This window comes from Barbus barbus (assembly GCF_936440315.1).
Source record: "Barbus barbus genome assembly, chromosome: 36".
In the NCBI taxonomy this organism is placed as follows: domain Eukaryota; kingdom Metazoa; phylum Chordata; class Actinopteri; order Cypriniformes; family Cyprinidae; genus Barbus; species Barbus barbus.
This window is the reverse complement of record NC_136714.1, coordinates 15,536,064-15,548,376: the sequence shown is the minus strand read 5'-3', so window position 1 is coordinate 15,548,376 and position 12,313 is coordinate 15,536,064. Positions and strand designations below refer to the sequence as shown.

Below are 12,313 nucleotides of genomic sequence, written 5' to 3'. Positions count from 1 at the left end.
TGTATGGTTTTGATGCTCTTAGTTACTGAACAGTTTTACAATACAATTCGAACAAAACAAACACGAAAAGGATACCTTGAAATACTCCAGTTTATATGAAACTTTTCACCTTATTTTTAAAGTTACTGCTTGTTTAAACTTTTATTTTAGACTTTCTCTCCTCCAAGCGCTTCCGGTGATGTCACGTCTCCAGAACGCGCCAAAGTTTGGACAGACTCGCTTGTATTATCACAGATATTTCTGTCTTTTGACTTATAACGGGTGTGTCATATGTGTGTAAATATACCAACCGAATAAATAAACAGCCTGCATCAAATGGGACAGCTTCAACACTGACATTGGGGAGACGTAAGGTATGTTTTTTTTTGACAAAATAACACGAAATTAACATCGGACAGCCCAAGGTTATCGGATTCGACATTTCACTGCGTCTTGTTTACGTCTAGTCTTATTTAGCATGTGTGTCATTTTGTTTATTTTACAGTTGCTCAAAACTAATATATTCTGTGCAAGTGTTTTTGGCTTTTATTCTCTTTTTTTCACAAGTAACGTTACTGCTATTACTATTAGTTTTCAAGGACGTTCTTCTGACTTGTGTCCACAGATCAGATCATGGCTGTGCCTTTTGTTAAAGACTGGGATGTGGTGCAGACCCTTGGAGAGGGGGCGTATGGAGAGTAAGTGATCATCAGTGTCCTTTTTATTAGTCTCATCCTGATTCGTTAAAGTCTTAAAATGTGTTAATCTAAGTTACTTCAAATTATTGTAGGGTGCGACTGCTGGTCAACAAGAAGACAGAAGAGGCTGTGGCTGTGAAAGCTGTGGACATGGCAAAAGCCAAGGATTGTATAGAGAACGTAAAGAAGGAGGTTTGCATATGCAAGATGCTTTCACACCCAAACATCGTACGTTTCTTTGGGCACAGGAGTGAGGGGATGACACAGTACATCTTCCTGGAGTACTGTAGCGGAGGAGAGCTCTTTGACAGAATCGGTGAGCCAAACATGGATTAGGACATATTCATTTATGAGCTGCTTTGTTCAGTATAATGTAGATCTGGTGGGGTCTGAATAGTCGCGATGAGCAAATATTGAAGATTCTACTCAAAATGTCATTTGTTTCCAATACTGACAGAGCCAGACGTTGGGATGCCAGAAAAGGATGCGCACAGGTTTTTTCAGCAGCTAATAGCTGGTGTGGTGAGTGTCAGTTTTGGGATTATTTTCATTTTGTGTGTTTGTGAATGGTTTTCACTCCATATCCACCTTTGTTGTAAAACTAGATTCTCACTTACAGGAATATCTTCACAGTGTTGGGATTACACATCGTGACATAAAGCCTGAGAATATTCTTCTTGATGATAAAGGTACATCTGAATGGTCTTGTGTTAAATGCCATTATAAAACAGATTCTGGCTTCTGACTGGTAAATGCAATGTTCCAGCCAAGCTAATATATGTAACAGTGATAGCTGTGACACAACTTTGTGACACCCATAAAATTGTATTCTGTTATTATTAATATCTAAGGAGATGTATCTTCTGGGGTCTTGGGACTCCAGGGGACAAGAAAGTGCTGGAGAGAAATGCAATAAATATATTTAAAAATAAATAATAATCATCATCATAGTGAAAAATAAATCAACTAAAATGTGTTTAAAAATCAATTATTTCATGCTATGTAGGCCTATATTACAAGTACATATACATATCTATGTACTTAATAAACACCCTGAAATTTTACCTTTAGTATACTAAACTGGTATACTTAGTCTGCTAAATTGTAACAACTAATTTTGTGCTTAATGCACTTTAATTGTGCTACTTAAGATATACTAAAGTATATTTGATTGTGCTGAAGTGGAACCATTGCAAGTATACTTTAGGTACACTTTTTAAATATCTTGCACTCAAAGACAAATATTATCAAAGATTGTTGAATCCTCATCAATAGTGACATTAAAACACATTTTAGGCTTAATATTAAGAAATGTCCATTGTGCACAAGTAGTACTCCAAATAAAGTTTAATTATAATTTTTTTATCAGTAAGTCTTGAGCGATATATCCGTAAATGTGGTAATAGATTTGAACTATACTTAGTATGAAATGTAGGGCTGGGTAAAAAATATAGATTCTCCGATTTTAATCGATCTTCAGTTTAACGCAACGATATCGATTTGGGAAATCCCCGAATCGATTCTTAATGCGCGTGCTTCACGTAAGAGGATATGAATATTCACCATCTTTCGAATTGCTCCACTAAAAAAAACAACTGTGTGCACCCTATTATTAATGTAGATGTGTATTTCAGTAATAAACTTAAGTAGGAGAGTTTCAGTTACCAGCATTTATATCAAAATATGGATCCCATGTCTGCAAAACTAACATTTTAAATGAAATATTGATAGCTAATCGATATCGAAATCGAATCGAATCGAATCGAAACCATAAAAATAAGAATCGAATCGAATCGCAGAATTGGTCACAATACCCAGCCCTAATGAAATGTATTTTAAATATATTCGTTTTTGACGAATATATTTAAAAATAAATAAGATTAAACTAATTTTAATCTATAAATAAGATTAAACTAATTTTGTGAATAAAAAATAATTAAAATAAATAAAAAATATAATTAAATTAAGATTAAATTAAATAAAAAATTATGTTTTCTCTCAGATAATCTGAAGATCTCTGATTTCGGACTGGCTACCATGTTCCGCCACCGTGGCCGGGAGCGGGCGTTGAACCGTCTGTGTGGCACTCTGCCCTATGTTGCCCCTGAGCTGATGTCACGCTCAGCATTCCACGCTCAACCTGCAGACACTTGGGCTTGTGGCATTGTGCTCACTGCAATGTTAGCTGGAGGTAAAACATCAGTATTCTGTGTGTGTCAGAGACTGCATCTTTGTTGAGAGTTTAGCTATTGTAAGCTGCAGTTTTCCATAGAGTTACCATGGGACCAGCCAAGTGAAAACTGTCAGGAGTATTTGGATTGGCTAGAGAGGAAAATCTACCTCACACCCTGGAAGAAAATTGATGCTGTTCCACTGAGTAAGCTTCTTAAGAGTTATTTAATTCAGTATATTTCAGTATTTAATTAAATTTTCTTTCAGTATTAATTTAGACCAGACTTGTGGGCTCTTTTGGCTTGGACCATGAAGAAGCAACCCTGAACAAAAGGCACAAATGCACAGAAACACATTTATAAACACCTGTGATGCTGAAGTTTGTGATTTTTTTTTTTTTTTGTCAGGTCTGCTATCTAAGATATTACTGCATAATCCAGAAGACAGGTTCACCATTCCTGAAATTAAGAAGCACAGATGGTTTAGCAGAAGTTTCAAATCAGGTACTGCTTTCAAAGATCAGCTCATTAATTATGTGTGTCTTTAAGGAATGTTTATGATTCTTTTGGATCTGAATTTTTGACCACAGTAGTAAAACGACAGAGTGACACACCAGTAACCAAAATGCATAGGGCTGATTCTGAGCTCTCGCAGCTAAGAAGAAAAAACAGGTCAGTATGACAAATATATAAAACAGCTGACTTGATAGTTTAGTACAAATACAGTAAATGCTGTATTACGTTCTAAGAAGCACATCCATCACTACCTGTGTGTTTCTGCAGTGATGACAGAGCACAGATCTCCAGCTCTCAGCCTGAGCCGCAGGGATTGTGGGAGGAGAAGGAGGTGACGGTGCACACTGATGTCAGTGTCAGCTTTTCACAGCCCACCTGTTTTGACCACATGCTGCTGGGCAGCCAACTGCTTGGCACACCAGGTGCCAGCCAGGTAACCTATTCTAAAAAATTTATATTAATGATAGTATGCTGATTTATTGTTTTGTTGTAACTTGTTTTGTACATTTTCACTTTGTCTTTTACTTCTGTAAACAATATTTGCTCTTAATTCCATAGCACTTTTATTGTTGTAATTTGGCTTGATTTAACTAATGTAATTTTTTACCCATTGAATAATTTAATAAATAATGGATTTTTATTAAATACTTGTTTATACATTTTTTCAGAGCCCGTGGCAGCGGTTGGTGAGAAGGATGACTAGGTTCTTTACTACGATAAAGGCAGAACCGTCTTGCGTTGCTCTCCGGGATGCATGTATTGCTATGGGTCACACATGGAAACAGAGCTGCACCAATCAGGTAACCAAATAAAACAATCAGTTGTACCATTTAAAGCATTTGATATCCTTAGCACTAAATCTAGAACCATATAATGCACTGATCTTGTCTCCTTTTCTCTCTTTTGATTCATAGGCGACAGTGTCCACAATGGATCGCCGCAATAATAAGCTGATCTTCATAGTGCACTTCCTGGAAATGGAGGAACGCATTTTAGTAGATTTCCGATTGTCAAAGGTGAAAACAACCCAAACCATTGAATTACTTCTATGCTCTCATTTATTAATTGCATGATGCTTCTAAATTAGCTGTTAACTAAACCTAATATCAAGAATCTTTGAGTGAAGAATTATTTTTTTTTATTATTGATTGATTTGTAGATTTATTAATATTATTGATTTGATAATATCAATGTCTTCTTTTGTGTTCTAGGGGGACGGTTTGGAATTCAAGAGGATATTCCTGAAACTAAAACAGAAGCTGTCTGACATTATTAGTAACCAAAAGGTTTTGCCTTTGAATTGATGCATGTCCACATTTTTACATGCAAAGTCTGCTTTCACATATGCGTAGTTTTATGATCGTGGAACGTGTTCAGATTTATATGTTTGTAGTTGCATATGTCTTTTTTTCTGATTTATGTGTGGAGGAATGAGGAGAAGCTCTCAAGTTAAGTTTATCTGTTCATTCATGTTCCGTTACTATGAAGATAAGGTATAATGTTTGCCCCTTGACAAGATGTGAGATTCTGAATGTGAAAAACGAAATTGAAAATAAATCTGTCATTAATAATGCTGTTTGGCTTAGTCAGCTGTTTAAATTAGAAAAAGGAGAAAGGAAAAAAATGTAAAGATCTTAAAGCATGTAACATGACCGTACTGCAACTTGCTTTAGACAATTCACTGTCTCACACTAGAGAATCAAATTAACATCCTACAAACCAGTTGGGTTCAGCCTTCATTTTATTAAACATTGAGAGTTCAAAAAAGAGTGCCTTTTGCTTATAAAGACCGAAATATCAGTCAGTCATTTACTTAAATGATTGGTTTATCTCAACCCATGTTATTTAGATGCAGCTGAAATCAGTTTAGTTCATTGTAAATAGACACATGGAAAGTGCTCAAGTAATCTGTGTATTGATGTAGAAAGATTGCTAAAATGTGCTTTGTATTACCTCACAAGAACAGTTAAATATAGCAAAAAGTATAACAATCCTGCTGTTAATGAACAAAACTTGCTTGTATTTTAGTTATACCAAAACTAATTAGCTGATCTAAAGCTGTTATGTAAAAGGGAGGTGCTTGCTAGTTAACTCTTAAACTGATATTAGTATAAAATTACATTCAACACTTTTTTTTTTTCACCCCCCTTTGTTTACTTCTATTGATGATGAAAAAGTGTTTCTGATCTCCAAAGTGTTATCATCCTGTTGCGAATGTATGGTAATGAACATGATTGCGATCGGTTTTGTCTTTAGCTTGAGGCCATGACCGTAATGGTTACGTTGACTGGCTCCTCGCCTGGGGGAAGGTTTGTAGGTGTTGCGGTTGGCCTTGGCAGTGCCATAGATGCCGCTGCAAGAAAAAGTTTTTTATTTTATAAAAGTTGAAGTTTAATTATTCTCACTTGGATGAACAAGTGCCAACAGCATGATGTACCTGGACTAGCTGATTGGCTTGGTTGTCCTGTACTTCTCTCCCCCTCTGCTGTTCCACTACCCTCATCCTCAGGAAAGTTAATGTTCTCTCTAGACTGGCTGTTCTGCCTGAAAAGCACAAATAGTATTAAAGTAGTAAAGAAATAATAAATAAAATCAATTACCTGCAAAATTATCAATTCTTAAACATACCTTCCAAATATCAAGTCATGAAGCCCTGTAAAGTGTGAAAATGGTATTAGCATGGAACCATGCTACAGGGTTAACCAACCAATGTTTGATTTCTTGAAACATTAAAGATGTGTAACTCACGTGGGTTATTGTTGCGGTTCCGTACCACATACATGAAGAGCAGTACAGTGATTAGTGTGGCTATGATCATGCCTGCGATGGCTGCCCCGATCACAGCAGGGTAGGCATTGAAGGGAGGGTCGGCTGGAAGACAGTATACCTATTTCAGCTTCACAAAATCAATGTCACAATTGCATAATTTACCATGGCAAATGGACATCTTCATAAGAGTTTACAACATAATATTGCACAATTGTAATATATATTACTGGTTTTTGGGAAAAAGCTTAAACACTTGGGTTAATTAGTTGTTTTAGCATCATTAGCATATACGATTATACGCACTTTCTTTAATTATTAGACAGAATGAGATGATTAGAAAAATAACCTCAGGAAAGAACAAAGGGCAAGTTAACAGGCAGATCATGTAAGAGGAAAGGAACAGAAGAAAGGAGATGTGTGGGTATGAAAGTGGTCAAGTGTTTGTGCATTTCACCTGAATGGACAACAAAACAAAAAAAACAACAGCATTAGATTTACAGTGAGTGGTAACAAAAAAGTTGTTGTTTCGCAATAAAATAAAATCCAATCTTAAAACAGCATCAAATTATATCCTGCCACCTTTCTGTATTTTAATGTAAATTATTATGTTATCCATGTTTAGATATGCACTGATATTCAATGTCTTTGCAAGTGTTCTTACCTGGGCTCTTTATCTCTGAAGGGTTTCCAGTGGTGTGGTGGTTGATGGCAGTAACACGAAATGCATAGGCTCCAGTGGGATCCAGACTGTTGATTTGGTAGTGTCGGGAATCATGGTCTAGATCTGCTGCCAGTTTCTGCCAGGGAAGGTCATTGCTTCTTTTCTTCACAGGTTCAGGGAGCCTCTGGTGTTCAATGAAAAACCCGGTGAGGTTACCCTCAGTCTGGAGCTTCCACTCTAGGTCAACATCGGTCCTTTGACGACTGTTGTAAATGATCTTACTGATGCTTATATTTGGGGGCATTGGGTACCCTGAAAATTTAAATGGTAAATAATTTGTAAAACCAGTTAATATAACCAAAGAGTGAGCTACTGGAGTTGAGAAAGATAGCATGCATCCTTGTGCCTATCTACCTTGTAAAGTGTGTAGTGTGTCGGTGTAATATGTTAAAGCTTGCTTACTCTTCACCATCAGCATAATGGGGATCTCTGCCCCACCGACAGCATTGGTAGCTGAACACCAGTAATGGCCACTGTCTTTGTTGCTGTCCGTTTCCCGCACTGTCAAGTTGGTCCAGGCAGCAGCTCGCTCTAGGACGTACTTCTTAGGAATCTCATTCACATGCTGCTTCAGATTGTTGAACCAGGTGATCTCTGTGACAGGGTAGTTTCTACTCAAGATGCAGGTGAGTTGGGCATCACTGCCCTCATAGACAGTCATCATACTGCGCTGGGTCACTAGGACTGGTGCCTCTAAAAACAGTAAGAAAAGTTTTTAAAGGATTGTTTTACAGACACAAGAATATTGATTGACCCTTTCTTACCTAGTTTTAAAACGCACTGTTTTGTCTCCTTAGCCAATGGATGTTTTGCATGGCATACAAAGGCCTTGCCACTGTAGGTAGCACTTGACCGCAAAACCAGGATATTTGCGTTCTCCTCAGATGTGCCTTGCATGTCTCCTGAACTGGAGGCCCACCACACCAGTGCTCGAGGAAACCCTCCTTCCCAGGAGCAGGACAGCATTAGGTACTCATTGTTTCGAGTTGCATATGCAGAACACTTTGGCTCACTGTAGGGCATCCCTGGGATAAAGAGAATGTAGAAACTATTTACTGACCTTTTTTGATCTCAAAGTGAACAAGGTGCTCTTGGTTTTATACTTACAAGTTCTGACACTGCATCTTTTGATTTCATTCGATGCGATGTGGGAGCCTTGGCAGATGAAGATGGAGTTGTTTGCAGTCTCTTGACCTTTCTGAATCTTGGTGATGTTTGTGAGTCCCTCGCTCTCTTCTCCAAACACATACGGGGTCCATTTCAAAGAGGCTGCAGGGATACTGCCCTCCCAGGTACACTGGAGGGTCAGGTCAGTGTGATTGTTTACTGGTAGGATTGAGCAAGTCGGAGCGCCATCTGGAGGATCTGTGGGAACAAAATGACTGTGTAACACAGGGCAGTGAATTGGATCTTAGGTGATTTGGGCCAATTTAGGAAACTGATAGAGGCAGAGAAGTGTTCCTGAAATTGAGCCAAACGAAGAGGTCGGATTAGGTGTCTATTATTCATCTACACAGTGGTAACAGCTAGTCTACTTCTAGAAAGTTCAAGAGAACTGCATTGGTATCTGTTAAAAACATCACCCATTAGGATCTTCTTTATCATTCCTGCCACAATTGAGCCAAATTTGAAGTCATATCATGAGAAGGTGTTGCTGTGTTAGTATACAGTATCAGTGGGGTTGTTAGTACCCCAGTAAGTCAAGAATAGATGTACATTCAAGGCATGAAGGGGAGATTGAGGTGTTATGACAAAACAATACAAGGCCTCCTGACCTTTCTTGACTTGTCATAGCACAGAAACAATCACACCAGCTGTATACCTTCAGCTCTCAGAACTGTCCTTCACCTCCTCCAGATGCACGTTCACAATCGACCACTCTGGAAGTCTGACACCTTTGTTTACTGTCTGTACCTTCGTGTGAGTGTATTAGTGTGAAGGAAAAGGTGTAAGAGGAAGCAAACGCAAGAAATTTCAGAAGGAACTTGAGGAAGCTATAGAAGGGCAGGTTGAAAGGTGGCCACCAGAATCCAGGCAGTGGTTTGTGGGAGCACTCACAGTAGACGGTGAGGGTGATGGTTTTCCTGGAGCGGGTGTTGAGATAAGTGTTCTGAGCCAGGCATGCGTAGTGGCCCGTGTGTATGCGGAGGATCCTGATGATGGTGTACTGGGGACCTGCGTACACCTGGGAGTTGTTGTAGAACCAAACGTACTGACTTGGGGGATTAGAAGAAGCTTGACACAGGAGAGAAACAGTCTCTCTTTCCAGGGCAGAATAACCTCGCTCCGTCACTGAATAAGGGGTGACATCGATCTGAGGCTGGTCTGGACCAACTGGAAAAAAAACAGAGATATTTACCTAGGATATCCTCTTGAAATTGCACACTAAAACGATAAGATGCATCAAATTTTGTTGTGTATTTCAAAGACTATTTAGGAGTCTCTTACAAATGGTGTCAAGCCAGACTCGGTCACTCCGCTGCTGGTTGACCTGGTTGCTGGCAATACACCTGTACCATCCAGTGTGATTTCGGTTGACATCAGTGACATTTAATCGGTTGTCGTCATAGATCTCGGCCACCGTGGTGAGCTGGCTTTCCCGGCTCTCCTGTTCCCATATATAATTAATAGGCCTTGTGCCGTTCTCCAGGCCACAGCGCATGGTCACTGACGTGCCCTCCACTGGCGAAGAGTCGCTCATCACAATGTAAGGATTGGTCACTGGCACTGTTAAAGTCATTACAAAATAGAGCCTTGTTACTGATAAACCGTGAAAGAGTGGCTTTACTAGCGCAACCTAAAAAATAAAACATTAATGTTGGTTCAGTTTAACCTTTTCTTGGAAATTACCTTTACATTTATTCATTTAGCAGATGGTAACATCAAACAGTTCATGCCAACATCATAACTTATACTTAACTAGTTATACTCAACCAGCAATATAACAATAGTTTTGATGTACTGCATACGCTATAGTTAAGAAGAATATATGCTGGTAATTGTCAGGGGCAACCTAAAATTTAGCCATTGTTCAGATCAGTACTTAGACAACACTCGATTACCACTGACCTAAAACACGCAGAAATACATAGTAGTAATACAGCTTGGCTCCTTCAAGGGTATCATACAGTGCCTGGCAGGTATACACTCCTTCTGCAGCCAGAGGAAGCTTCTCAATGGACAGAGAGGCACTGTTGCTGATTACTGTCAGATTACCCAAGTCATTGGCTAATTTCTGTATTTTAGGACCCTTCCCAAAGTTGTACACAATGGCACGGATGGTGTCTGTGCCTGGTTTGGTGAAGCCCCAGATGTAGACATCGGGCAAGGTAGGGCCACACTCCAAGATCACTCCTTGTCCCACCACACCATTGGTTCTGGTCTCACTGTATACCACCTGCCCTGGGTCCAAGATCTCTACGCCTGGAAGAGCACACATAAAATTTTGAAGGTGACAGTGCTCAGTTATTATTAGCATTGATTAAGTTGCAAAGGGTGCATCATGAGTGGATTTCTTTTCACTTGCATTTTGACAATTTGAATATATATAATTTTCCTCATGTTGGTGTACTAAAACACAAAATAAATCCACAAATCAGAGATTGGGCAAGCAAATAAATACTTCCAATCAAGTGGAACAGTTAACAAATATATGATTGGAAGAATTATTTGACAGCACTGAATATTAAAAAATGGTTGTTGATATTCTTACCTTGAAGGTAGAGGGGTAGAAATAAAACAATCAGGCAGATGTAATGCACCCCTAAAACTCTGTGGAACATGGTGCCATGACTCTCATATCCAATGCCTTGACCAAGATGTAAAAAAGCACAATAACTGTCTCCAAAATAATAATAAAAGAGAGAAATATCCAATAAATATTATGCGACCTCTCTGAGCTTATGATTGCTGCTGAAATCCACAAGCTCAATGAGAGAAAGAGGCAGCTGAGTCTTTCTAAACTGATTTAGCTTGAATAATTCACAGACCTTCCCCTCCATGAACAAGAATACAGTGGATTGGAGTAGAAAGGTTTAGGATGACACAACGTCTCATATATTATTGAAGGTGGCGGGATTGATGACCGTTCTTGCATTCCATCTCCCACAGTGAGAAAGAAAAAACCTCTGTACATGTCAAATTCCAACACAATGATTTATTCTCTTATATAAATAAAAAAGTTGCTAATAATAAATAACAGTGCTTTAATAATGGTTTTATAGCATTCATGAACTCAGTAAGACATCTTTTTCATCAGTCTGGATTTGATAACTTTAACCATCCATGCAATCCATGTCTAACTACCAAAATGTTTTAATGCAGAGACTGCATATAAAGGTAGGATGTGACTAATGTGCAATTAAAAAATTCTAAATAGGATTCCAAGGTTAGTTAGCCAGGTTCATCACAGCCTGAGGAGATGCACTTTAATCACAGATCCCAGCTCTTCTCTGAGCTCATCCCTCTCTGGGTTTGAGGTCAGAATGTGTGTGTGTGTGTGTGTGTGTGTGTGTGTGTGTGTGTGTGTGTGTGTGTGTGCATGCGTGCGTGTTTCCAGCCGCAACAGCTAAGCCAAGCGGAGGAGAAGCAGAGTGCTCCCTACATTCATTCATGAGTTTCTCATGTTACGCTTCCATGTAAAGTGCATAAACACACCAGGAAAGACATTTAAGAACGCAAGAGTGGACACCCATATACTGTACACAGATGCCAATTAAAATTAAATGATAGATATGACATTACCATTGTGTATGCATACAAATAATATTTGTTTAATAATGTTTGTTATCTCTTTAAATTAACCTATTGGTTTGATATTTTGTTATCTAATGCAATGGCATTCAGAGGTTTTGAATACTTTTGAATACTGAACACAAGAGGTTTACAGCTGCTTCACTGCTCACACACACACACTCATACAAATAGTTTATAATCTGAGTTTTGTTAGCGCAAATCAGTTCTATAACCAGACAAACCAGCTGTGATCTGTCATGTTTTTCACGCCAGATGACATACAGTATGTCATGTATATTAAATGCAATCTATAAATAAATTTAATCAGATTACTATTTCATTATAAATCTTGTGTAATCATCACAATAACTTCCTTATAACCCTTTGCATTTCATGCTTAAATGCAAGAAGAATATTCAAACTTATCAGTTATAATCAGACATACTAAACCTAAAAATTAGCATTGAAACCTATGTTTATGTATTTATGTATTTATTAGTAGAAAAGAGAAACAAAAAATCACAAATGGTTAAAATATTAAAATTACATTACATCATTAACAACTTATTCAATACCATATGGTCAGTGTAACAACACACACATACATATAATGTAATCCATCACATTTTTGCACACTTTCTCGTGCTCTATACACTATATAAATACACTATATAATATCATTATGCAGTTAGAGTTGCAGTGCATGGAAGAACTTTGTACCATTG

General features: G+C 38.2%; 2 protein-coding genes across 2 annotated transcripts; one reads left to right on the top strand and one right to left on the bottom strand.

The window, feature by feature from the left end:
- The first annotated feature begins 166 nt into the window (after positions 1–166).
- On the top strand, positions 167–5,125 carry LOC306855844 (serine/threonine-protein kinase Chk1-like). Its single transcript, XM_079394760.1, has 13 exons — positions 167–353; positions 605–677; positions 770–993; positions 1,135–1,199; positions 1,297–1,366; positions 2,680–2,868; positions 2,950–3,054; positions 3,257–3,352; positions 3,439–3,520; positions 3,632–3,797; positions 4,033–4,164; positions 4,279–4,380; positions 4,576–5,125. The coding sequence occupies exons 2-13, from the start codon at positions 613–615 to the stop codon at positions 4,666–4,668; spliced, it is 1,389 nt and encodes a 462-aa protein (XP_079250886.1). The 5' UTR covers positions 167–353; positions 605–612; the 3' UTR covers positions 4,669–5,125.
- A 491-nt stretch (positions 5,126–5,616) lies between these two features.
- LOC306855843 (V-set and immunoglobulin domain-containing protein 10-like 2) lies at positions 5,617–10,636 on the bottom strand (the record flags this gene model as incomplete). The annotated part of the gene is made up of 12 exons (XM_079394759.1): positions 5,617–5,717; positions 5,802–5,908; positions 5,993–6,017; positions 6,113–6,235; positions 6,795–7,106; positions 7,257–7,547; positions 7,619–7,879; positions 7,962–8,219; positions 8,913–9,188; positions 9,303–9,581; positions 9,924–10,277; positions 10,567–10,636. 12 exons carry the CDS (start codon positions 10,634–10,636, stop codon positions 5,617–5,619), a joined length of 2,457 nt encoding a protein of 818 aa, XP_079250885.1.
- Positions 10,637–12,313: the final 1,677 nt, after the last annotated feature.

Bases quoted from the DNA above. Each gene is read 5' to 3' on its own strand.
- LOC306855844 (XM_079394760.1), top strand. From the start codon at position 613: ATGGCTGTGCCTTTTGTTAAAGACTGGGATGTGGTGCAGACCCTTGGA. The intron at 994-1,134 runs GTGAGCCAAACA...CAATACTGACAG, and splicing joins AGAGCTCTTTGACAGAATCG to AGCCAGACGTTGGGATGCCA. The intron at 4,381-4,575 runs GTGAAAACAACC...TTTGTGTTCTAG, and splicing joins TAGATTTCCGATTGTCAAAG to GGGGACGGTTTGGAATTCAA.